Source organism: Rattus rattus, chromosome 6 (genome assembly GCF_011064425.1).
Source record: "Rattus rattus isolate New Zealand chromosome 6, Rrattus_CSIRO_v1, whole genome shotgun sequence".
In the NCBI taxonomy this organism is placed as follows: Eukaryota; Metazoa; Chordata; class Mammalia; order Rodentia; family Muridae; genus Rattus; species Rattus rattus.
The window spans coordinates 26,509,587-26,534,798 of NC_046159.1; the positions used below are offsets into that span (position 1 = coordinate 26,509,587).

The 25,212-nt window shown below is 49.9% G+C and overlaps 1 protein-coding gene across 1 annotated transcript in view; it reads left to right on the top strand.

The window, feature by feature from the left end:
- Positions 1 to 502: 502 nt before the first annotated feature.
- B4galnt3 (beta-1,4-N-acetyl-galactosaminyltransferase 3) overlaps positions 503 to 25,212 on the top strand; it is a 32,402-nt gene continuing 7,692 nt past the window's right edge. Inside the window, exons 1-14 of the mRNA XM_032906678.1 lie at positions 503 to 572; positions 4,206 to 4,309; positions 5,350 to 5,427; positions 12,601 to 12,696; positions 13,056 to 13,146; positions 13,540 to 13,640; positions 14,020 to 14,087; positions 15,321 to 15,399; positions 15,544 to 15,610; positions 16,452 to 16,595; positions 17,614 to 17,723; positions 18,539 to 18,639; positions 18,867 to 18,928; positions 19,909 to 20,680. Coding sequence (XP_032762569.1) covers positions 503 to 572; positions 4,206 to 4,309; positions 5,350 to 5,427; positions 12,601 to 12,696; positions 13,056 to 13,146; positions 13,540 to 13,640; positions 14,020 to 14,087; positions 15,321 to 15,399; positions 15,544 to 15,610; positions 16,452 to 16,595; positions 17,614 to 17,723; positions 18,539 to 18,639; positions 18,867 to 18,928; positions 19,909 to 20,680 — 1,943 coding nt within the window. The remainder of the gene's footprint in view (positions 573 to 4,205; positions 4,310 to 5,349; positions 5,428 to 12,600; positions 12,697 to 13,055; positions 13,147 to 13,539; positions 13,641 to 14,019; positions 14,088 to 15,320; positions 15,400 to 15,543; positions 15,611 to 16,451; positions 16,596 to 17,613; positions 17,724 to 18,538; positions 18,640 to 18,866; positions 18,929 to 19,908; positions 20,681 to 25,212) is intronic.

Below are 25,212 nucleotides of genomic sequence, written 5' to 3' on the forward strand. Positions count from 1 at the left end.
TCTTTCTCATAACTGCTCAGGAGTAAACGCAACACGCATTAACACGGAGCTTGTGAGAAGTCTGGTCAGGCACCGGCAGAGGTTTGAACACATTCTTGGGTAGTTTGCTACTGGGAGGGAGTGTCCATTGTAGTCTTTATACCGACACGGACATTTACTATCAACTTTTTACCTCCCAAGTTGCTTGCTCTTAAATATATGTGTTTATTTATTTTAATTGTGCTGGGGATAACACCCAGGGCCCTGTACAACACAAAGCAAGGACTCCACACTGAGCTGGCAAGCACTTTGCATTAACTAAACTCCAGGCCCAGCCCTTAACTGTTAAGTTGGAAATGCTTCTAAGTGTTTTCAGCACCTGGGTAGAGCCGGAGCTCAAGCCTGCAATCCCACTTTGGGATGCGGGGTATCAGCGGCAGCCTCAGCAGTGAAGGGTCTTCCCCCTCTTCTGTCAGTGGCCCCGATGTCCCCATGCAAGCATATGAGAGGAAGGTCAAGGGCAATGAGTGGCAGCTCCTGCCTGCAGCACAGTGAGCGAGTGATGCTGAAGACTGAGTCCTTACCAGCACCGGGTACTTCCTGTGGATTATCTTTTCCCTGTGTGACCTTGGGCTGATCACTGAAGCATTTTAGCTGCCTTGTTTTTTCTTACTTCTTCGAGAAAGGGCGAGAGGAGGCAATAGAGTTAACATATGTTAAGAGTTTTTGAAAACACGATACCATATGTGGTCTATAGTGTCGCAGAGAGCCAGGATGATAATCTTCAGGCCTTTGAAGTCTGTATTGCCCCCAGGAGGGTGTTGGCAAAGCTCTGGCTGATAGTTAACTTGATAGCCCAGCTCTGTGAGGGCACAGCATGAGGCCCACGGTGGTGCTTTGTCTGACACCTGAGACTTGGGTGTCTGTCTCCCAGCATAAATGTGACACCTGCTGTAGGAGGACCAAGACCTGGCAGCTGGCACTCTGGAAGGAGAGGCCCGGCCAGAAACTGGAGGAATCACTTAACAGGGGACAAGTGACAAGTGTCCGTCGTTCAATCAGCACATTCTTTAGCTCCAGTTGCTCCCAGGGGGCAAGCAATGGCTGGGTATCTACTGGCAGAGGCAGAGATGAGGATCCAAATACAGTGCCTGTGCCCAGAGCCTGGCACAGAGCGTGTGCTTCGTGACCACCGGCAGGGCCATGGGGAGAGGACATACCCATTGCTATGCCTCAACCAAGTCCCCACTGCCCTGTCTGCTTACTCTCTGGTCAGTAAGCATAGAGGGGAGAGTCAGGGAGTTCTAAATTCTAAAGAAGCTGGGATTCTTTCCTCCTGACTCTCAAATCCAAATCCCCACCTCAGGACCTGTTAGGAGGGGGGAGACTCGTATCCAGCACTTTGTGAGTCGGACCCAGATAATTCACTGTTCACAGCAGGCCTGGCAGCTGGAGCAGAGGTCTCTATTCCCAGAATCCTGGTAAAGAAAGCAAGGTTAAGGAGACGCGGTGACGAGCTCAAGGCGTTGCCGCCGTGTGCGTTTGTGTGTGTGCAGTTAGACCCGTCACTCTGAAGCCCGAAGACTGTAGTCTGTTGACCAAATCTCACATCTCAGAACCACGTAGACATATCTGTGACCTATAGGTGAGGGCCTGGCTCCACTTAACCTCACTGAGTTTCCTGTCTTTTCCTCAGTGGAGATATCCTTGGCCCCAGAGAGAGCCTTCAGATGAAGAGGAATAGAACCGGTCAATTGAGACTTCTTCACTTAGTCTAGACCTGAGTTCAGTTCTGGGTACAGCAAGGAAGCCAGGGCTTTACAGCCAATTCGGCCGATGCTCCGTTACCAGGAAGAGCATTCTAGCTAAATCAGCCTATCAGGATACTTCTGTTAGAAAGGGGGTGGAAGCCAGAAAGACGGCTCAGCAGTTTAGAGCAATTGCTGTGCAGTCTTGAGAACCAGAGTTCAAATCCCAGCGCCCACGTAATAGCTGGACACCTTACACATGTGCAGGGGGGGTGAGACACGAGCATTGCTAGGCTTGCTGGCTTTCAGTCTTGCTAAGAAAACATGAACCTCAGGTTGATGGAGAGACCTAACCTCAACCTCAAATAGGTGTGGAGTGATTGAGGAGGACACTTGTGGTCTGCAAACTTGCATGCTCCCTACACACACACACACACACACACACACACACACACACACACACACACACACACGGTGGGAGTGGGGTCCATGGTGTGTGTGTATGTTAAGATTTGTGTTTTGTGGTTTCGGGTTTTTTTTTCTTTTTAAAGATTTATTTATTTATTATATATAAGTACACTGCAGCTGTCTTCAGACACACCAGAAGAGGGCATCAGATCTCATTACAGATGGTTGTGAGCCACCATGTGGCTGCTGGGATTTGAACTCAGGACCTCTAGAAGAGCAGTCAGTGCTCTTAACCACTGAGCCATCTCTCCAGCCCCTGGTTATGTTTTCACTCATGTGTCTGTGCACGTCTCCTTGGAGGTCAGAAGTTCCCATAACTTAAGTGTGACTGAATATCTGTCTGTGTAATAGTCCACGGCTTATATCCATAGCTAAGGCCTCTGACTCCAGGACTCCTCAAAGCTCTGCTAACAGGAGCTGCAGGAGAGAGAGTAATGAAGACAGACATTGGCCTGTGAGGGCTGCCTTCTCTAATCTCGGAAGACAAACAGATCTGTGGCTGAGAACTCCAAGCTCCTCTTTCCGCATCTGTAAGACAAGCATGATCATACCTGACCTAACTCCAGCATCTGAAAAAGCTCGGATGACACCATGCCTCTGAGATGCTTTCTAAACACATAACCACATAAGAAAAGCAGCCTTACAACATCCCCACCCTCACTCAAGTTCCAGTGTGTGGCTCTGTGTACCCCCTCCAAGTATCAGCACATAACGCTCCTGCACAATGTGATGTCTATGTCCTGCATGGTCCATACTGGCTATACTCTGTGGTTGGTTGTTTTGCAGAGACACAGTCTTACTATGTAGCCCAGGCTGGCCTTGGATTCAGCAACCCTGCCTTTGTTCCCCTAGATTTTTGGTGTGTTATGGGCATCTGACCACACTTAGCTGTTTATTCTCTGGTTTCATTTAGTTAGCTGTGTCCCTGTTGGTGCTCACACAGGGATCCCGTGACACTTGTGCCTTCTGCCAACTAGTCATTCCCAAAGGTGGATGACTGTCAAACCCCTTCTGTGTGATCCCCTGTCCCCCTCCAGGGTGCTTTAGTCTGACTCCTTTGGAGAAGAGCCTGTGTTAGGCATGGACTCCAGAGCTGAAATGTAGCCCCACTCCTCAAGAGCATCTTAATAAAGCAGCCCGATGGAGAGGCCCCCGCTCGCCCAGCTTCTCACCATACCCTTGTTGCTGTTAGTTCTGTGGCCCCAGATTAGTCATTTCAGCAGCCTTGTTCCCAATTTTCTTCCCTGGAGTGAGGATGAAGCGATCTTAAAACCTGGTCTGATAAGTCATGATTCTGATTTATGGCCTACAGTGTGGTAAGTTCGCTTACTTTAAGCCCAACACCCCTGCCCAACCATTCTCGTTATAGTCAAGAAGACATTGGCATCCAGTGAATTGTAGACTTGACCACTGGGCCCTGACTCTTCCCACCTCACCTTCCCTCTTTGTTTGTGTAGGAAGGCTTGCTTGCACATCAACCATTTCTTGTTCCCTCCTTTTCACCATGGTTCTTTTTGTCTCCTCAGATTTGTGCATGCTAACCAGTTCTAGGGTAGACACAAGTGTGTCACAAATTGCCCCAGAGCAGTGTAGAACTAAATTTGTGAGACAAATGTCTAGGCCCCCTTTCTCCTACCTCCTCCAGTTCTGGTTCTGTCTAGCAACCCTAATGATCAGAGAGAAGCACCCCTTACCTGTTATCCCCACCTCCCATAGTTCTCTGCTGCTGCCCTAGAAATGGCCTTTGCCACCATTTCTTGACTGGGCCTTTGGTGAGAAATCACCCACCATGAGCAACTAGGTAAGAATCATGTTGTAGGGGGACCCCACGGTCCATGACGATAGCCCCGTTCTCCTGGCAGAGTTCCTTCTCTGACTTAGGGAAGGCACGGGTCCTTCTCTAAGAGGAGAAGAGAAGCCACTCAACTCTTATCTCTACCTCTGTAATCTTACAGATTTATGGGCTCCTGAGTTAAGTCGGCCTTCTTCTCTTCTCCTTCCCTTCCACAGGGTACAGCAGCTGGCGAGAACTTGCCAAGGCCCTCGCCAGCAGGAACATCCCTGCCGTCGATCCGAATCTCCAATTCTACCGTCCCCAGCAGCCGAGCCTCAAGGTATGTGGCAGGCCCAGCCTGCTTTCCATGCCCTCAGTTGCTCCATGCCCTTAAGGGAAATCTTCTCTGTGGTATACATAGAGGGGAGACGGCTGTAGAGCCCCAGTCTAACCTTGAAGTTCCAGCTGAGTGCAGGTATCTATCTTGCCTTCCTCAAAGCCCCAGTGGGCCTTTTGCACCATTGTTCACGCTATCCAGATCTGAGCTATTCCAGGCATATGGTCTCTGTCTCAGACAACACATCCTAAGCCGGGGGTATGTATGGCTTAGAGGTCGAGCTTTTGCCTAGCTTGTGTGAGGCCTTCGATTTCATCCCCACCTACGCGCACATTCACACGCACACACATGCACACGCACATGCACACGCAGCATTCCTGCCTAGTAACCAGCATATCCTGGAGACAGGACTGCCCCGATGACAGTACCAGATGCATGGTACTGAAAGCCAGAAGTTGTGAAGTGAACAAACGCCCTTCCCTGCAAACAGCTGGGGTGGAGTTTGTCATGAAGCATCCCCCTATAATGTTTCTCCGGTGGTAGATTAGGGAAACTGAGGCCCATTCCAGGTTGGACCCTCCTTCCCACTCCCAACCCCTGTAGCCATTGACCACAGAACAGAAATGGACCCCCAAAGCTGGTGAGACCAAAGTAACTCTGTGGGCCCAGAGTCTAGGGTGCCTTTGAGGCCCTCCCGTTTGTTGAGACCAGTGACAAATCTGGATGGAACCTGGGGGTAGGAGTTAGAGGAATAAGAAGTCACAGCTCCTGCCCCAAGAGTCCATTTTTTTCTCATGGTTGAAAAATTCAGGGAAGTGAACAGCAACAGGAGTGCATGTTGACAAGCCTGAGATTCTCCTCAGGGACGTGATGTAAATAATGAATGAGACAGTGTCCGTTAAGCTGACAAGCTTCCTTGGAGCAGGAACTGTGTCCCATGACCCCTTCTTTTCCACAGGAAGCTTCAAGGAGCCCAGAATCCTGTCCTGTCTTCAGTGTCTCAACAATATTTTCACCAAGTGCATTCTTTGTTTTTCCAATAGGATCAAGAAATTGCCCGAAGTAGGAGTAAGAACAGCAGCTACTTGAAGTGGAACAAGCCCGTCCCCTGGCTCTCAGAGGTAAAGGTGTCTACTGAACTGGTCTGTGTGTGTGTGTGGGGTGGGGGGTGTCTGCCTGCATGTATGTGTACCCTCTGGTTAGACCAGAAGAGACCATCGGATCCCCTGGAACTGGAATTATAGACAGTTGTGAGCCTATGGGTCCTGGGAGTTGAACCCTGGTCCTCTGGAAGAGCAGCTAGTGCTCTTAACCATCGAGCCACCTCTCTGGCCCCTGAACCTAGTCTTTAAAGGGACTTACAGAGGAAATGGGAGCACAGACATTTGCTGCAGGCCCACTGTGTGCATGTGGCTGTTTTGACTCTGTAAGTTCATATCGTGTTAACCCAACTTTCCACTGCTAGAGCAAATGCCTGACACAATCCACTCCTGAGGAAGAAGGGAATCATCGCTCATGGTTTCAGCTCTGTTGCTTTGGGCCTGGGTAGCACAGCACACCGTGGTGAGAGCTAGAGGAAGGTTATTCTAGCATCAGTGTGGATAGGAAGCAAAGAAAGGGGGGGGGGTCCTAACATCCCTTTTTCCTTTAGGTTTCCTTTAGGCCCTACCTGCCCAATACACTACAGCCTGGGACTTATGGGCATTTTGGAGACACCATAGATCCAAACCGGAGCAGTCATTATCCCTATTTTATAGGTGGGAAAGCAGTGTCTAGGGAAGTTACGTGACTTTCATGGCTATGCCAATCCCCAGTCTTAAAGATAACAACCTCCTGAAGAATTTTTTTCTCAAACTATTAAATGCCAGATATTCCAGGAAGAAAGGAATCCATTGTTTAAAAAAGATGAAAAAAACAAAAAAAAAACAAACAAAACAAAACAGAAAAACCCAGTGTGCAGGGCAGCTGTTCTTGGAAATCCACATTAGCATATGAAAGATTCTGAGAAGTCCTGGGGAAATCAGTTTAGCTTGGTTTAGCTCAGCAGGTCCCTGAATTATTTGCCCCTGAATTGCCTTTTCCATAAATGCCTGTTAAGATTCTGAGCTGCCAGTGTTCTAAAGGAACGTGCGTTAGGAATCTGCTTCAGAAAGCAGGTGTTATGGGTCCAAAAATCACAGCCGGGTACAGTGGCCCTCAAGCACACAGAGAGAGACACAGAAAGAGAGAGAGAGAGACAGAGAGAGAGAGAAAGACAGAGACAGAGAGAGACAGAGACAGAGAGAACAAGAGAGACAGACACACGGAGAGAGACAGACACACAGAGAGAGGCAGAGACAGAGAGAGAGAAAAAGGGGGCGAGAGAGAGAGACAGACACACAGAGAGAGAACGAGAGAGAGAGAGACAGAGACAGAGAGAGAGAACGAGAGAGAGCGCAAATGAGAACGAGCTGGACAGAAGTGCTGGCACATGCCTGTAATCCCAAGGCTTGGGGGATGAAGGCGGAGGATCAGGAGGAGCTCAAGTTCACTCTCAATGACACAGTTGAGACAAATGTACATCCAGCCTGGGCCATATGAGACCCTGTCTCAAAAATCAACAACAACAACAACAACAAAAAAAAAAACCGTGAAAAAAGGAAAACCACCCGCGCTGCCCTGACAGTCTGAAGCCTAGGTCCCAGAGCAAGAGATCTTCAAAGCAATGGTTCCAGCACACTGTCTCCAGCAGCCTGGTGACGTCACCTAGAACAACCGTACCAACGCTGTGATCCACCCTCCCACTGGACTTTAAAACAGGCAGTATCGCAGAGTAGAGGGGCTACCGTTGTCTCCGCCACTCTTGACCTTGTGTGGGTGGGTTGGAAATAAAACCGCCCAAGCTGAAAGATCAGTCTGCAACAGGAACTACAAAGACAATAGGCTGGCCCACACCAAGAAAAGTAGTCGCTGCCCCAGGCTCCAAGATGAAGAGTTTGGGCTCTGAACCCACTGTAAAATACAATTCCCCAGAGCACCGTGCTATTCCAGGGTTTTGGTATAAACATGTATGCAAGGTATCTCGTACATGTACATGTTCGTTAAAAAAAAAGAGAGAAAGTACCAATGTCCACAAGTAAAACGTATCAGGGTGGCTGGCGTTTTGTTAAGAGAGACTGCTGCTTTGCTGTGCTTTGGTGGTTTTGTTTTTTGTTTTGTTTTTTGAGACATGAAGCCTAAAGCTCCTTAGAACCTAAATTAGCTCAAGACATCCTAGACCCCATGGTGACTTCTCGCCTCAGGGTCACACAGGCTTGTGTCACTGTTTTGGGGAGGGGGCAGAAGACAACTTTCAGGGCCTCTTGTGTGCTCTGGGTCTTAGTGATTGTCCTGTGTCCTCCCGTCTCACAGTAGAACTTCTGGGATTGCAGACCTGGTCCACTTCGCCCAGCTTTTTACATAGCTGAAGATGGAACTCGGGTTGCTGGCTTGTGGGGCAAGCGCTTTTACTGCTGAGACATCTCCCTGGCCCTTGTTACTCCTTTTTGTTGATTTTTTTTTTTTTTAATTTTGTTTGTTTTTTTTTTGAGACAGATTTCTCTGTGGATCCCTAGCTGTAGACCAGGCTGGCCTCAAAATGACAGAGGTCTACCTGATTAAAGGTTTGTGCCACCACTGCCTGACTTTTTGTAGATGTATCTTGCTGACTCAGTCACTCAGTGGTGTGACATTTGCCTGACAGAAACTCTTAAGTCCTTAGACGTAGTTCACGGGCTGGGGATGTAGCCCATGTACCAAGTCCCTGAGATTGGTCCCCAGCACTGCAGGAACTGGGATGGTGGCACAGACTTGTAAGTTCAGCATTCAGGAGGATCAGAGGTTGAAAGTCATCCCTGGCTACATAGCGAGTTTGAAGCCAGCTTGTGCAACAGGGGACCTTGTCTCAAAAAAGGAAGAGAAAACCCTGCATCCCCAGTCAACCTCCCTACCACAGTTTGTCCTACCCCTCAGCACAAAGTTGTCTACTTTCTTTATAGTTAAAAAAAATTATGTGTGTTTTGCCAAATGTATGTGTGTATACCATATGCATTCCTGGTGCCTATGGAGGCCAGAAGATGTCAGATCCCCAGATCTAGAGTTGTAAGTGCCGCCATGTGGGTGTCAGATAGACCCATATCTTCTGTAAGAGCAAAGTTTTTGGGGATTTAGCTCAGTGGTAGAGCGCTTGCCTAGCAAGCGCAAGGCCTTGGGTTCGGTCCTCAGCTCCGGGGGTTGGGGGTCGGGGGAAGAAGCAAAGTTGTTCTGTCCTGAATACTTCATACTTCGTAGAAATGGAATCCTGAGCTGGGCAGTGGTGATGCATGACTTTAATCCCAGCAGAGGCCAGCCTGGTTCTATAAAGTGAGTTCCAAGACAGCCAGGGCTACACAGGAGTCTCAAAAAACCAGGAGAGAGACAGACAGAGACAGAGAGAGCGAGAGAGCGCTCATGTATCATGAAATGTGTCCCCAGGCTGGCTTCTTTCACTTATGAGGTTTGCAGGTTCATCCACAAGGTGACAAGGCCTGCCGCATCTCTCAGTGTGGCAGTGTAAGGTACCGCACAGATACGCCATACTCTAAAACGTATCCAGCTGAGACAGCAGAACAGATGACACAGGGTGTGTGTGTGTGTGTGTGTGTGTGTGTGTGTGTGTGTGTGTGTGTGTGTGTGTGTGTGTGTGAGACGTTTGTAACTGAGAACAGAGTGTGACAGAGTCCAAAACAACAGGGACTGACTTGGCTCTACCAAGTAAAGGCCATAGGAGTTATAGATCCACTGCGAGGAACGTTCTGGACAGCAGTACCAGCTCCGTGGCCGGCAGGGCACAGCTGTCATCCACTTCACAGTTTGCTAGTCTTTTTTCTTCGCTTCCGCCTACACAGTTGCTTCTCCCTCTCTGTGCCTCTCATGGAACACAGGTTCCTAGGGGGTGGAGACAGGGAGGACTGTATTTCACGTTCCATTTATCCCTTCCCTCTGTTACACAGATTGTTGCTAACCTGGGGCCGTGTTGACTAAGGTTGCTGTGAACACTGGTGTAAAATTTGTTGTAGATTAGGCTTTCCTGTTTTCAGAACCCACATCAATCACCATTGTGTGTTTCTTGCCGTCTTCATACTTTGGTCGCATGGTGAGACACACAGTATGTCAGCTCCTTATGAAACTTATGAATGGGGAAGTTTCACCCATTAGGTTCCACAGAATGGGCCTCCAGCCTTCACCAAGCTCCAGAATGGCCCTTACCATTCTAGCCCCTTCATTCTGCAGGGGAGCACCCTCAAATCAAGAGTAGACCAGAGGTTAGGAGTATAGTTTGTGGGTAGTGTTGTCTCACTGTCATGAGACTCCCAGGTTCAACTTCCAGTACTATTTAAAGAATAAAAGTGGGGAGGAGTAGATCGAGTTTTCCGAACTCTGCCCAGGAATCTGGGGTGTAGGAACCAGTGGCCTGATTGACTGTATACTGAGGTCAGGTAAGGCCTCAGTGGCCCCAAGCTGAAGCACCCATTAGGTGTGCTGGTGTGACAGAGCAGCAGCAGCAAGCTATAGCAAGGGTCAATCAGTGCTTGCAGCTGAGACAATGATCTCTCCTGTCCCTCTACAACAGCTCCAAGCACAGGTGACACCAACCAGTGTATACATTTCATGTCTTTTGATCTATCTATCTATGTATCTATGTATCTATCTATGTATCTATCTATCCATCCATCCATCTCCATATCTATCTGTCTGTCTGTCTATCTATCTATCCATCCATCCATCTATCATCTATCTCCCTATCTATCTATCTATCTATGTATCTATCCATCCATCTATCCATCTATCTCCATATCTATCTATCTCCATATCTATCTATCTATCTATCTATCTATCTATCTATCTATCTATCTATCTATCTATCTATCTATCTATCTATCTATCTATCTATCTATCTCTATTCCCACTTCCTCCCCAGTTAAGTAAACCACTGAGTTTACCACCCCCTTCAGCCAGCTGCACAGGGAACACATTAACCAGTACAAAGCACTCAATGGTGGAACGGATTGCTCTGGATTCAGCCTCTACAAGCATTTGTTCATTCACATAATTCAGATGTGCTGGGACACATGGGAAGGAGCTGTTAGCTCTTCCCAGGGAAGGCACAGAGGCTTTGAGACATATTTGAGAAAACTTTTGAGGAATAAACAGGAGCCTGCCATGTGGCAAAGAAAGCAAAAGGGGCTAATGAGGAAACAGCATTTGTACAAGCATGCAGAGTTGAGAGCCTGATGGTTTGGGGGGCAAAGGCCTGGAGTGAGATGGGGGTCAGCACAGCAGGGAGGGTGTGGACAGGGCTGGGAAGGCAGGTCAGTCGTAAAGTCATGGTGAGGTTTTATTCTGCAATGACCTGAAGTTTTTAGCTGCCGAGCCATCAGATCAGTCCTGGAGGCAGCAGCAACACCCAGGGCAGGGGAGACAGACGCCACCATCCGCCTCCTCCTCCTGCTGGCCCAGCAGAGGTGTAAAGGCCTCAGAGAAGGCCTTACCTTCCCTGCATAGCCCTTCTGCTCCCACCATCTCCACAGAGTAACTGCTATGTGTTCTCAGGGAGTCACTTCCTGAGCCCCGAAATCCTCCCTTCCAAATGAGACAATCCGACAAATACTTTCTACAGTATGGCTAATTGCGAGTTCCAAGCCATCACAACTAAAGCTCGGAGGAAGCCCTCCCCTTCCCTGGCCTTTTGCCCACACCAGGCAAAGGAGAGGGGGCGGCCGCTAAGGCCGATGTGCCAGAGTGCCACAGCTTTGCTAGTTCAAAGTCCCTAAAATGGAACAACACAAAACACAGATTCTGATGTAGTCGTACGTCAGGGTCTGGGGAGACAGACAGTGTCCAAGGATTCCCAAGACACCCCCACAGTCAGAGGTTGCCCACAAAAGTCTGAGGCTCAGACACACGCTGGGTAAAGTCTACCTCAGAGAAAAGGCTAACCAGTTCTCTCTTTACTCTTGGCCTGCCCTGTGGGCTTCCTGTAGCACCTCAGGCTTATCCGCCAAGCTAGATTGCCTGGGTAGGAACTGTGAGAAATCGGTGTCTCCCCCCCCTCCGGTCAAAGCTGATTTCACGGCAAACCCATTCTCATGCCAAGTCTGGCATCATAGCTCCAGGCGTCACCCAGCTGACCACTCAGGCTCTGACAACTCCCCTTGAGTTCCCCTTGAGTGCTCTGCCCTTCTGGGGCCAGAGCTCTCTGACCTGGAGGTCTCCTGGGGAAGGGAGAAAAGCAGACCACTTGGAGAAGACAACTGAGTCCTTTAAGCTGGACTTGAGGAGTTTACCCCAAAGCAGCATAATGTCCCCATTCTTTTCCTTCCTTGGAGCCTCACCCATCTCCCACTACTACCCCACGCACTTCCTGCATTCCTGCGAGTGATGGCTACATCCCAGGGGCCCAGGTCAGAGAGTGACAATCTAGCCTCTGCCAGGGCAGTGCTTCTAGGAGCCTTTGAGCTGCAGGAGGCCCTGCTGCTGCACAGCTTAGAGTGGGCCCCAGATAGCACCAGTTTTGCTCAGATGCTTTCCCCAGTCACAGGATGAAGACCACTGGGCAGATAAGGTTTCATGACAGGCAGACAGCTGCAGAGCCTTCCTCTCATGAGAAACAGGGAAGGCGTGGTAGGCAAGCTCTTGGCTGGAACCTAGCCAAGCTCCTCCTCGCTCCTTCTGTCACTTCTGCCATTTTGCCGTGGCCGTTACGCCTTGTCTGCGCGCAGGGAGGCTCCCTTTCTGCCTAGAAGGAACGAGGAGTGTGTAGTGTGCATCTATCTCGTGTGTGCGTGCGTGCATGCGTGCGTGCGTGTGTGCGTATCGCCCATCCTTAAAAGTCAGGCCACAGGGCTGGTGTTAGCTTTTCATCCCAGTGACAAGCATGCCTTCGATACCATGAACAAGAAAATGTTGTGTAGGCTCAAGGTTTCCGAGTTTAACACTAGGCCTGCTCGGGCCCTGTTCCTTTGGCTTGTAGCAGCTTAGTATGTCATGGTGCCAAAGGACTGTCGAGTCAAGAAAGACAAAGCAGTGGGGATCCCGTGTCCCCTTCAGGGGCACAGCCCTATAACCTAACTGCCCTCACCTCCTAAGGGTTCCACATCTTCCAGTAGCACACAGACTGGGAGCCCAGCCTTCTGTACAATACGTAAGAATCCCTGTGTCCATCTCTCATTCTGCTCCTGGAACTATGGGTGCGGGCTACTCCTAGTTACTCATTGTCCCCTCTCTGCCCCACACAGTTCCAGGGCCACGCCAACCTGCACGTGTTTGAAGACTGGTGTGGCAGCTCCATCCAACAGCTCAGGAGCAACCTGCACTTCCCGCTCTACCCCCATGTGAGTGCCTGGACCACCCTCTGTGTCTCCTGCATCTCATCTCCTCCACCTGCCTCCTTCCCTGCTCCTTCTCAGTCCATCGCAGGCTGTCTCACTTCCTCCATCTCTTGGGCCCTCTCGTCCTCTATTTAGAATATCTTTCCTGTCTCCTTCCCTCTGAGGCTCAACGTTTCATTCAGTTCAGGCTCCCTTGATGTTTCTCCAAGGGCAGCATGTACATGATGTGCGTTTGGGTGCTGTACAAGGTCACCATACCACACCCCTAGTTTCTCATCTGCTGTTCCTCATCTCCCTGAGCCAAACTCCAAATCCTTAAACTCCCCCTGATTCTGAGTAACAGTTCCTCTCTCTTGACATAGATCCGCACAACCCTGAGGAAGCTGGCTGTGTCCCCCAAGTGGACCAACTATGGCCTCCGCATATTTGGCTACCTACACCCTTTTACCGATGGTGAGGGAGTCCCGCTGCCGCATCCTTCTTCCTGCTTCCGCCTTCCTGGGGGAGGAGGGTCCTAGAAACATAAGCTTGAGCAAGGAAACACATCTACACTGAGCCCTTGTGACTCCATCATCAAGGGAGGGGAAACTGAGGCTTGGTGAACTCTCCTCCAGTTCCCCCAGACAGCTGCCCTCCCCACTTGCAGCCTGGAACAAGCTGGTCTACATAATTGTTCTCCATCTTCATATTGCCACCCCAGAATGTAGGGTCCCCTCCCCCATGCAAAGGTGGTGGGTGGGGAAAGTCACTGCGAGAGAAGGGAATCAATGCCCAGGCACCATGTAGGTGTTCCGCCTTTGCGCCAAGGCCCTCTTTGATTCACCCAGACACTCTGCTGTTGCCCAGGGAAAATCCAGTTTGCCATCGCTGCTGACGACAATGCTGAATTCTGGCTGAGTCGTGATGACCAGGTCTCGGGCCTTCAGCTGCTGGCCAGTGTGGGCAAGGTAGGCTCGGCTCAACCCTGGCCTCTCATTGACCCCTGGAGGCAGACACTGATGTGGTATGGGAGTCTTGGGAGTCTCTTGACCCTTAACGTCAGTGACATGAAGATGGGACAGAATCTGTACACGCTGCCCCTCAGCTCTGCCCTACACTGGGAAGGGCATGGGAGATGCGGACAGAATGGGGGCCTGACCACGTTTTTCAGGTTCCATTGTCCCCGAGCCCAGGCCTGTGGGAAGGCTCCCTTCCATCAGTGGGGGCAGAAGTGTGTTGGCCAGCCACCCTCTTTAACTCTGTCTTCCCTCCTTCCCTCTCCTCCCCTCTTCTCCCATCTTCTCTCCTTTCCCTCCCTCCTTCTTCCTTCTCTCCCCACACTTCTAGACAGGAAAGGAATGGACAGCCCCTGGAGAGTTTGGGAAATTTCAGAGTCAAATTTCCAAGCCAGTGAGGTAAGTCGGGTGGGTTACCACCCACACCCTTGCGAGCCCCTCCAGTGCCAGGCCTGTAGGAATGAGAGAGCCAAGGAGGTCCCCTCCTCACCGTCTTCACCAGCTCAGTGCTCAGGGTTACTGGGCCTCCACATGGTCTGCCCAAACAGAAGCCATCTGCCCTGCCCTTCCGCAGTTTATAAATGTTTTTAAAACTCTTTTTTTCTTGAGTGTGTTTTTGCCTACATATATATATATGCCGTACGTGCCCTCTGAGGACAGAAGGATCATCAAATCCTCTGAAACTAGTCTTACAGATAGTTGTAAGCTGCCACATGGGTGCTGGGAACCGAACCCTGGTCCTCTGCAAGAGCACCATTCACTCTTAACTTCTAAGCTATCTCTCCAACCCCCTCAACCCCTGCCCTCACTTTAGAGGAGGCAACTGAGGCCCAGAGCTTTGTGACTGACAGAAGGCCACATAGATAGTGAGTGACATTCAAGGCTAGAAAACGGGTCTTTTTTTCTTCCCATTTTCTCCAGACATAGAAATGCTCGCACACATAAAGACTGCCTAGCTGTTGCTCTGGGGCTTAAGAGGGAGTCCCTACTGGGAGCTAGAAGTGTGATCTCTAAGTGATCCCAGGAGATTAAACCTCTTCCAGCCTACAGCAGCTGGAGTGGCATTAAGAGCTGGCCTAGGAACTTAGTCCAACTCCAGCCTGCCACCTGGTGGCTTGCACAGTCACCGGCGAGGCGAGACCATATCCCGGCTTCAAGTTTCCTTGAGCAGAGCTTGTTTGCAGGGAGAGCCTGTGCTGCATGTGCCAGCACTATTGTGAGCGCTCTGAGTTTTTTCAGTGGTTTGCGTGGACCCTAAAGGCTGCCCTGGTCCAAATTACGACTCCATTGTTCACTACCTGGGCGACTTTAGGCAAACTGCCCAAGATTATGGTGTCTGTAAACCGAAGAGTATCAGTAAAAGCACTGAGTATGGCCCTGGCTGTAGGGACTGCTCACTAAGGCTTTAATCATGGGTGCAATTTCACTGGGTCTCCCAATGAACTTGTGAACTAGTTGTATTTGGCCCTTTCAAAAGGAAAGTCAAGGTTAGCTGACAGGAGTAGGTAGGGGTTAGTTAAATGACAAGCACCTGGTAGGAGAAAGGGGCATCAGGGGGCTTGTGGGTGGGAGAGGTGGATGGAGGTGGCTGGCTGAGGAAAAACATGTTTCCTGTCTCCGTCTGCCCGCCAGTTTATCAGCCTCTCTCAGGTACTACTTTGAGGTGCTTCACAAGCAGAACGATGAGGGCACTGACCACGTGGAGGTCGCAGTGAGTGCCTTTATCTCTCCTGGCCCCAACTCCCCAGCCACCCCACCCCACCCCCTCCTCCACGTGCCTTTCCCACCATTCCCTTCCCCATATCTCTTGAACATTGTCCCAAATCCAACCTCTGTGCCCTTCCTCTAATTCCAGTGGAGACGGAATGACCCTGGAGCCACGTTCACCATCATTGACTCCCCCTACTTATCTCTCTTTACCAGTGAGTAGGCTCGGCCTGCCCGGAGGCATGGGGGGCTCCACTGGGGAGTTGTGGCCCACAGTGAGGTCAGAGGGGTGGGAATAAAGTTAAGATGCGTAGAACAGGGGAAGGGTAAGAGCCTGAGGACCTGACGATTAGGGAGACTTTACTCTTCTGAGTCAGAGCTCTGCTTAAGAAAGGGTTAGATAGCCAGACCACCTGGTGGATGGTGGTGGCACACGCCTTTAATCCCAGCACTCAGGAGGCAGAGGCAGGCAGATCTCTGTGAGTTCGAGGCCAGCCTGGTCTATAGACAGAGTCTGATCCCCAGTCTCGGCTGTGATAAAGACTGTATTTAGTGGGGAGTGCAGACAAAGGGTCCGCAAGCAGTGGATGTTCACATGACATTGACAGGTGGTGTAAGAGACTCTGCTCACCCTAGAGGATGGAACTAGATTGGGTGGTAACATCTTTCCCTCTTACCAGAGAAGCCTTCAGTTCAAACCCCAGCACTGCCAGGAATACCCAGGAAGTTCTGTAGAGGGGTAGGCTAAGTGAAGTTAAATAGTGTGGCTGAGTATAGGTTTCTGTCAGTCAACAGTAACGCATTTTGAGAAAGAGGTATCTTTTTCTAGTCTGTACAAAATCATGATGTGAGCTGGCTATGGGGCAGAACAGGCTCAAAGGGTGCTGGCTAAAGCCACAAGTTACAGGGCGTCTGAGGGCAGGGGCCCAGGCATAGCCTGGGCTTTACCTGCAGGAATACAGAAGTTGTGCTTGAGCCCCGCCACCTGCCCCACAAAGTGTGCCTGGTTCTGTCAGAACCTACAGCTTCCTTCTGTTCTCTCCTCTCTGAACACAGATGAGACCATCTTAAGGATGGATGAGGTAGGCCACATCCCGCAGACAGCAGCCAGCCACGTGGGCTCCCCCAACTCTCCTCCTCAGGATGAGCAGCCCCCCGCTGACATGCTGCGACCTGACCCTCGGGACACCCTCTATCGAGGTAAGTCCTCCCCCACATACTGATCACCACATCAAGACTCTCTGTGTTAATGGACAGGACTGAGGAGACCCGAAGTCACAAAATCCTTCCCCCTTTGAAGTGTAAAACAGCATAGATACCAAAAATATAAGAGCATTTATGTCCAATTCTGTGATTCTACAAACCGTTATAGAGTAGACATTTGTCTAATCACCCAGGACCAAAAATGGAATTAGAATCCAGAGCCCCTCATGAATTCCTCCCCCGCCACAAATATCAGAGTCTCTTTATGAATCCCAACTCTTTTTCTGCTTGCTTTTCAAGACAAGGTTTCTCTGTGTCCTGGAGCTCTGTAGACCAGGCTGGCCTCAAACTCACAGAGATGGCCTGTCTCTGCTTGAGGGCAGGATTAAAGGCACCAACACCCCCTGGCCTTGGATCCCACCAACTCTTATCATTCAGCGAAGAATCTGGTAGTCTCTTGGTTTGATGCTGAGGACTGAATCTAGGACACTGAGCTGAGTGTGAGCTCTACTACTGAGCCAAGTCCCCAGCTGGTCATGCTTACATTTTAAAAACTGACAGTACGCCCCATTCTTTCCCCTTTAAAACAAAAGACGGTGGCAGCCACATGTGTGGCCTATCTACGTCCACGGTCGGGAGGATGAGGCAGGAAGACCCTGTCTCAGGAAAACAGTGAAAACTGGTTAGTGGAGCCATTCTTGGACCAAGGTCAGAAGTCCACTTAATGGGAGTACAGTAAGGTGAGGCCTTGTGGCCTCTCAAAGTGTCACTAGGCAGCGATCCACACTGTCCCTGTGTCTCTGCCCCGACCCCTGAGGAGTGGTGGCAGTTTCCTTGTGGCAGACTCAGCCGATAACCCCTGGATGGGGACCACAGTTGTCGTCAGTGACTGTAAATGGAAGCTTCTTCAGTGGAGACATGGGGCATCTCCCTCAACCAGGAGCCTTTGCGGCCCTAAGATATCTGTGCTCAAACTTCTCCACACACTTCAATCCTCTTCCCTTCCTGTTCCCAGTGCCTCTGATCCCCAAGTCCCATCTGCGTCATGTCCTGCCTGATTGTCCCTACAAACCCAGCTACCTGGTGGATGGGCTCCCGCTTCAGCGCTACCAGGGCCTCCGCTTTGTAAGTCATGTCCCTAGACCAAGGAGGACTGGGAGAAGGCCTGCTGCCTGTGGCTGGGGATGTAGGGGACAAGGGACGGACTAAAGCCGACTCTGTTTCTCGTGTCCTTGCTCAGTAGACAGGATGGCCTCTCAGGTCCCTGGGCTGCATTCCTGGACGCCTCTCTAAGGTGGACTGTTCTGTAGAACCTGCAGATACCTTCTCTGCCTTAGAATCCGCCCCTCACCCCGCCCCCAGTTCTGCAGCCTAGGGACTACCCTGAGGGCCGCACAAAACCTATCCTGCTTGCCCGGTCCCAGCAAAGGGGTAGCCATTCTAAACTCCTAGACAAGACACTTAGAGAAACGTTCTAGACGTGAATGGTAGCTTTATCTGTGTGGAGGCTAAGAGAGCAGAAAGAATATGATACACTCGGGTCGGGACTGGAGACGAGAAGGGAGAGGTCAAGGGCCATGGCCAGGCCAGAGAGTGGGCGGACTGTAATTGAGGATATTTTTGGTGGTGGTGAGCTCAGCCTGTGTTTAGGGGGCAACGGAAATGGGGTGTAGAACGGGCTCAGCGTCGTGAGATAAAGGCTCAGTGACAGAAGGAGGGTTAGGTGGCAGAGAGGGCGTGGTCTCGATGGCAGCTAAGGGAGCCAGATGGCTCACAGTGAAGCTCCTGGGCTCCCAGAAGAGCAGGCATGAGAAGACTGCGAGAGTCAGTGTGACTTTCAGCAGCGTGGCTGCCCTCTCTCCAGGACTGCTAGTCCAGGCAGGCTGGTTCCTCCCTAAGATCCCCCCTCTGATGGCTGCCCTCATTTTTTCTGGTTTTAGGTTCACCTGTCCTTTGTTTATCCCAATGACTACACCCGCCTGAGCCACATGGAGACCCATAATAAATGCTTCTACCAAGAAAGTGCCTATGATCAGGACAGGTGGGTGGCACTGGGTGGGACAGGCGGGAGGACTTGGGGGCTCTGTAGGAGTCAGGAGAGCTGCCTAAGCTGGAGGGGGACCGCTCCTCACTGAGGAGTCCTGGGGGGGCCCTCCTCCTAGGCGCATGTGTGTATACACCCTCACAGAACACGCCCCAGCCCCTCCATTGCCCTGGTAAAACCTGTGAGGAATCTGGTGCCCATCCACATGTCCCTTCCTCCTGCAGGTCCGGCTTCCAGGAGTACATCAAAATGGACACGCCAGGCAAGCAGGGCCCGGAGCAGCCAGGTAGAGCAGAGAGTGTGGCTGAGGCTGCGGGTGGCGGACGGAGGTCTCTTTCTAGGGAACATTGCAGCCATACAGTCTTGTACCTGAGGAGTTTTGCATGCAAAGCCTTTTGACCCATCTCCTCATCACAGTCTGGGGAGCAGAGAGCAGCACCCACACCTTCCATTTCAGAGCCATGTAGAGGGTGAAGCTTCTCATTCACTGGTTGTGGGGGACCCCATCTTTGATACACAGCTGGGAAGCATGCTATAGAGAAGTCTTGTCTTGGCTCGTTCATGAGGAACGAGGTATGGCTAAGGCCCGTTGTTGAGACCTAAATGTTGCTGATACCAGTGAGGTACTTTATATAGTTCAGCTCACAACCTTCCGAGAGGGGGGATTTTTTTTTTAACCTTTTCCTTGTTAGCATATGTGCTTTTGTTTTGTTTGGTTTTTTTAAAGATTTATTTATTTATTTATTTATTTATTTATTTAATTTATTTATTATGAGTACACTGTAGCTGTCTTCAGACACACCAGAAGAGGGCATCAGGCCCCATTACAGATGGTTGTGAGCCACCATGTGGTTGCTGGGATTTGAACTCAGGACCTCTGGAAGAGCAGTCAGCGGCGCTCTTAACCACTGAGCTATCTCTCCAGCCTCGTGCTTTTGGTTTTTAAGACAAGATCTCATGCTAGCATTCAAGGATAGCCAGGAATTTACTATGTAGACTAGGTTAGACTCAAATTTGTGATGGTCCCTCCTGTCTCTACCTTCCAAGTGCTGTGATTACGGGCATGAACCACCATGCTGCCTGTCAGTCTTGATGTAAATAACAAAACTGGGGGTAGCTGAGGTAGAGTAAGTTGTCCAGGATCACCCAACAAGCGACCTCCCCATCCCCCATCCCCCTCCTTGTGTCGCATGTGTGGCTGTGTGCTGTGCATGTTGAACACTGGAAGAGTTGAACACTCCTGAAATGAAGAATGGTTATTATTAGCAGGTTTGGAGGACGGCCTTCTAGAAGAATCCCAATACGAAGAAGCACCAGAGGAAATCCCCACCTCTCGAGACCGAAATGCTGGGACACACGGGAGAAAACAAAAGACGACTTCCGCCCCAGGGCTGGGTGTCACTGACTACCACCTGCGGAAGCTCCTGGCTCGCACACAGAATGGTCCATTGGCACCGCTTTCCAAACAGAACTCTACAGCCACCTTTCCAAGCAGGACAAAGGACAACCCAGTCCGGCAGCCAGAGAAAAGGACAGGGAAAACTAGCCCTATGCCCAGCCGAGATTTGTCTCATTCTGACAAGGTGGCCCGGAGGAACCTGCCTGTCATCCAGAGAGCCAGACCCACTGGTGACAGCCCTGGGAAGACTCTTGAGCAGTCCCAGTGGCTGAATCAAGTGGAATCCTTCATAGCTGAGCAGAGACGGGGAGACAGGATGGAGCCTCCGGCCCCCAGCAGGGGCTGGCATGCGCAGGAGGACGTGGTCATAGCAGGGGACCAGGAAGGAGAAGTGGAGGAGGAGGAGGAAGGGGAAGACGAGGAAGAAGATATGAATGAGGTGTTCGAATATGTGCCTGTGTTTGACCCAGTAGTGAACTGGGGCCAGACCTTCAGCGCTCAGAACCTCGACTTCCAAGCCCTGAGGACCGACTGGATCGACCTGAACTGTAACACATCGGGCAACCTGCTGCTTCCGGAGCAGGAGGCCCTGGAGGTCACACGGGTCTTCCTGAGAAAGCTCAGCCAGAGGACCCGGGGGTAAGGTAAAGGGCTTCCCTGGGGCTGGGCCAGGGGTACACCGTTGCCCTCACGGCTGCTGTAAAGCAGGGTCCCTGCTCACCCTTGCTGGTATTCCAGGGTGTGAGAAGGTTGGTGCTCAGACAAGCAAGGTTTGGTAGTCTGGCATCTGCCCTCTGAGGAGGAGCTTGGGAAGAGAGAAGTGAGCAAAGCGGCCTGAAAGCATAAGGCTGAGCTTCAGATGGAGGGCTAGAAGGCTAGAGCTCTACCCTCACCCACTGCCCTCTTGGATGTCATGCTGTGCCCCCCTCCCATCCCTCATGTCCCCCTCCTTTTTTTATTGTATATTTTTTAATGTTTTTACATTTCAAGAGTTCTACTCTTTACTGGTTTCCTGTCCATAAACCCCCCCATCCCATCCCACCTCCCACTTTTTTTTTTTTTTTTTTTTTTTTTTTTTTTTTTTTTTTTTTTTTTCGGAGCTGGGGACCAACCAGGGCCTTGCACTTGCTAGGCAAGCAGTCTACCACTGAGCTAAATCCCCAACCCCTCCCACTTCTTATATAAAGGTGTTCCCCCACCCACTCCTTCCCTACCTGACATTCCCCTACACCGGTGGGTCGAGCCTTGGCAGGACCAAGGGCTTCTCCTCCCATTGGTGCCCAACAAGGCCATCCTCTGCTACATATGCAGCTGGAGCCATGGGTCTGTCCATGTGTGTAGTCTTTGGGTGGTGGTTTAGTCCCTGGGAGCTCTGGTTGGTTCGTATTGTTCTTTTATGGGGTTGCAAACCCCTCCAGCTCCTTCAGTCCTTTCTCTAACTTCTCCAACAGGGATCCAGTTCTCAGTTCAATGGTTGGCTGCTAGCATTCCCCTCTGTATTTGTCATGCTCTGGCAGAGCCTCTCAGGAGACAGCTCTATCAGGCTCCTGTCAGCATGCACTTCTTGGCATCGGCAATATTGTCTAGGTTTGGTGGCTGTATATGTATGGTTTGGATCCCCAGGTGGGACAGTCTCTGGATGGCCTTTCCTTCAGTCTCTGCTCCAAACTTTGTCTCTGTATTGCCTCCTATGAATATTTTTGTTCACCCTTGTAAGAAGGAGTGAAGCATCCACACTGGTCATCCTTCTTCTTGAACTTCCTGTGGTCTGTGAATTGTATCATGGGTATTCTGAGCTTTTGGACTAATATCCACTTACCAGTGAGTGCATACCATGTGTGTTTTTCTGTGATTGGGTTACTTCACTCAGGATGATATTTTCCAGTTCCATCCATTTGCCTATGAATTTCATAAAGTCATTGTTTTTGATAGGCAAGTAGTACTCCATTGTATAAATGTACCACATTTTCTGTATCCATTCCTTTATTGAGGGACATCTGGGTTCTTTCCAGCTTCTGGCTATTATAAATAAGGCTGCTATGAACATAGTGGAGCATACATCCTTGTCATATGTTGGAGTATCTTTACCCCCCTCCTTTATATATTCCTTTTTTTAATCAGTCAAGATCTTTTCAGAGAAAATTTGCATACTATTAGTATGCTGGCATGGACAAAACGCTGTTTTTAAAAGAACCTTCACAGTAGAGCTCAGTTGCCACTATGTCTCATAGTTCCAGGGCCCATTTGTTACTTTACTGTTAGCTCAGGTCCTGTGCGCACACCAACCAGGCAGGTGCTGCCCCACTGACCTGTGTCTTTAGCCCTTAAGTTACTGAGGCCTTGAATTCACAGTATAGTGCAGGCCTAGGACTTGAGCTCCTCTTGCCCCTGCCTCCAGAGCAGCTGGAATTACAGACCTGCACCCCAAGGCCTGAGAAAAAGGAAAGGAGAGAAAAAAAAGTCCCCTCTGCTAATTGTTTTAAAACAACTTTCCCACCATGGTTATTCCAGTGTGCTGTACAACATGTAAATTATTTGTTCTTCAGTTCTACCCATATTGCTCTGAAAGATTCTGCTTTTTTATGGATAATGATATAATGATATTCCATTCTCTCCGTAAACCATTGTTGTTTGCCCATTCACTATGGGTAAGCATGTTGGTTTAACATTTCGGCGCTTGCTGCTGGGGCTACAGTGCACACATGAGAGCAGACGGCTTACGCGTGCTGATGTCAGGCTCTTAGGGCAGTGGGACAGCTGGATCACTGGTCACTCCACTTGTACTTGTTTAAGGAACCACCATGATTCTTTCTTTAGCGGCCGCACCAACTTACATTCCTACTAACATGTAAGAGAGTCACTGCCTGCGTCCTCTCTAGGGGCCGCTGCTCTGTTATCTTATTTTAGTCGTTTTGATTTTACCCTGATTATTAGTGACACTGAATATTTTCTTATGTACCGGCTAGCCAGTTTTAAAAAGACTTACTTGTTTTATGTGTATGAGTGTTTTGTCTTTGTATATGTAAGTACATTATGTATGTGCCTGATGCCCTCAGAGGCCAGAAGAAGATGCTGGATCTCTGGAACTGGAGTTACAGATGGTTGTGAGCCACATGTGGGTGCTGGAAACCAAACCTAGGTCCTGGAGGAGCAAGTGCTATCAACCACAGAGCCATCTCTAGCTTTTTCTTATCTGTTTGGGGTGTGTGTGTGTGTGTGTGTGTGTGTGTGTGTGTGTGTGTGTGTATGTCCCTTCTGTGTGTGTCCCTTCTATGTCCTCTTCCTAAGTGCATATGCTACCATGCCCGGCCCTTTGTTTTTATATATGGCCTTGACTGGAACTCCTTACTTACTATGAGGGCTGGCCTAGCCTTGGACTCTTTTTTTTTTTTTTTTTGGTTTTTTTTTTCAGAGCTGGGGACCGAACCCAGGGCCTTGCGCTTCCTAGGCAAGGGCTCTACCGCTGAGCTAAATCCCCAACCCCTAGCCTTGGACTCTTAAAGCAAAACTCTTGCTTCTGCCTCCCAAATTCTGGAATTATAGGCATATACCTGGTTTTTGGGAGAGAGGGGGGGTTAAATATTATTTATTTACTGTATATGAATACACTGTAGTATGAATACACTGTAGTTGTTTTCAGACAACTACAGAAGAGGGCATTGGATCTCATTACAGGTGGTTGTGAGCCACCATGTGGCTGCTGGGAATTGAACTCAGGACCTCTGGAAGAGCAGTCAGTGCTCATAACTGCTGAGCCATCTCTCCAGCCAGGGAGAAGGAGAGGGAGGGGAGGGGAGAAAGGAGGAAGAGGGGAAGGAAGGAAGGAAGGAACGAAGGAAGGAAGGAAGGAAGGAACGAAGGAAGGAAGTAGAGAGTGTTTTGAGACCAAGTCTTGTGCCTGGAATATAGATCCTGCCTGGTTGTACAAAGTGTATCTGTCTGTTCTAGGGTAGAGAGGTGCTCAGTGGGTAAGAACATTTACTATGAAAACTTTAGGGCCTGAGTTCTGTCCCCACAGAAAGGTCTAGCATGTCATTGCTCAGACAGAGGCAGGCGGGTCCACTGAGATTTTCTCCAAATCTGTGGGGCTGTTTGCCCGGATGCCCAGTCTTCCTCTATTCCGACAGCCTTGTTCATTTGGCTTTTTTTTTTGCTGCCTGTGTGCTTCGAGGCTCCTGTTTACTCATTCCTTGCTCAGAGCAATGTCCTGAAGCTTTACCGCAGCTTGCTTTTGTAGTACTGTCATTTCCAGTCCTAAGTAGAGGTGTTTAAGCTTGACTTGACTTTTGAGTGGTGAGAAACGTGGGCTTGGCGTTCTTTATTCCTCTGCTGCACAGTCCCCCGTTTCAGAAGCGGTTGTCGCCCAGACAAGGTGTGTCCTGTTGCCTTTGGTACAAATCAGTCGGCTGTAAATGCCTGCTGTATTTCCAGGTTCCTGTCCCTCTCCATGGAGCTGCCTCTGAGGGCGGTTGTTGTGTTGAGTTTTCCCCTGTTGGGTGAGTTGTGTAAAATCCTCTCGGTGGATTTTTTCCCTTTAATCGGCGTGAGGTGACCTTAGTCTCTTCTGACTAGTTTTGGGTTGAGGTCTATGTTTTCGGATATTACAGCAGCACCTCTTTTTTTTTCTGGCTTGTTTCGTTGGAACACCTTTGCCATCCTTTCAGCGTAAGGGCGTCTTTATTTGATGGAGAGGCGTGCTTCTTGGAGGCAGCATAGATGAATAGAGTTTGCTGTTGTTTGACTTTTACTTTGATCCCAGCCCTCAGGAGGCAGAGGCAGGCAGATCTCTGAGTTCAAGGCCAGTCTGGGCTACACTGAGAAACTCTCATAAAAGAAAAAAAAACATTTTTTATCCTTATTTTTATTATCCGTATATGACTTTTTGTCTATATGCATGTCCATATACCACATGCTACATACGGTGTCTGCAGAGGCCAGAAGGTGTTGGGTCCATTATGCCTGGCGTTACATATGGTTGCGAGCTGCTGTGTGTACTGGAAATTCAATATGAGTCCTCTGGAAGAGTACCCAGTACTCTTAACTGCTGGGTCATCTCTCCAGACCCAGGATTTATTCTCAGCTTTATGTCTATGGGGGGGGGTGTAATGTGGCTACAGATGCCCTCTGTATCTGGGAAAGCCTGGCAGATACCCTGGAGCTGGATGACTAAT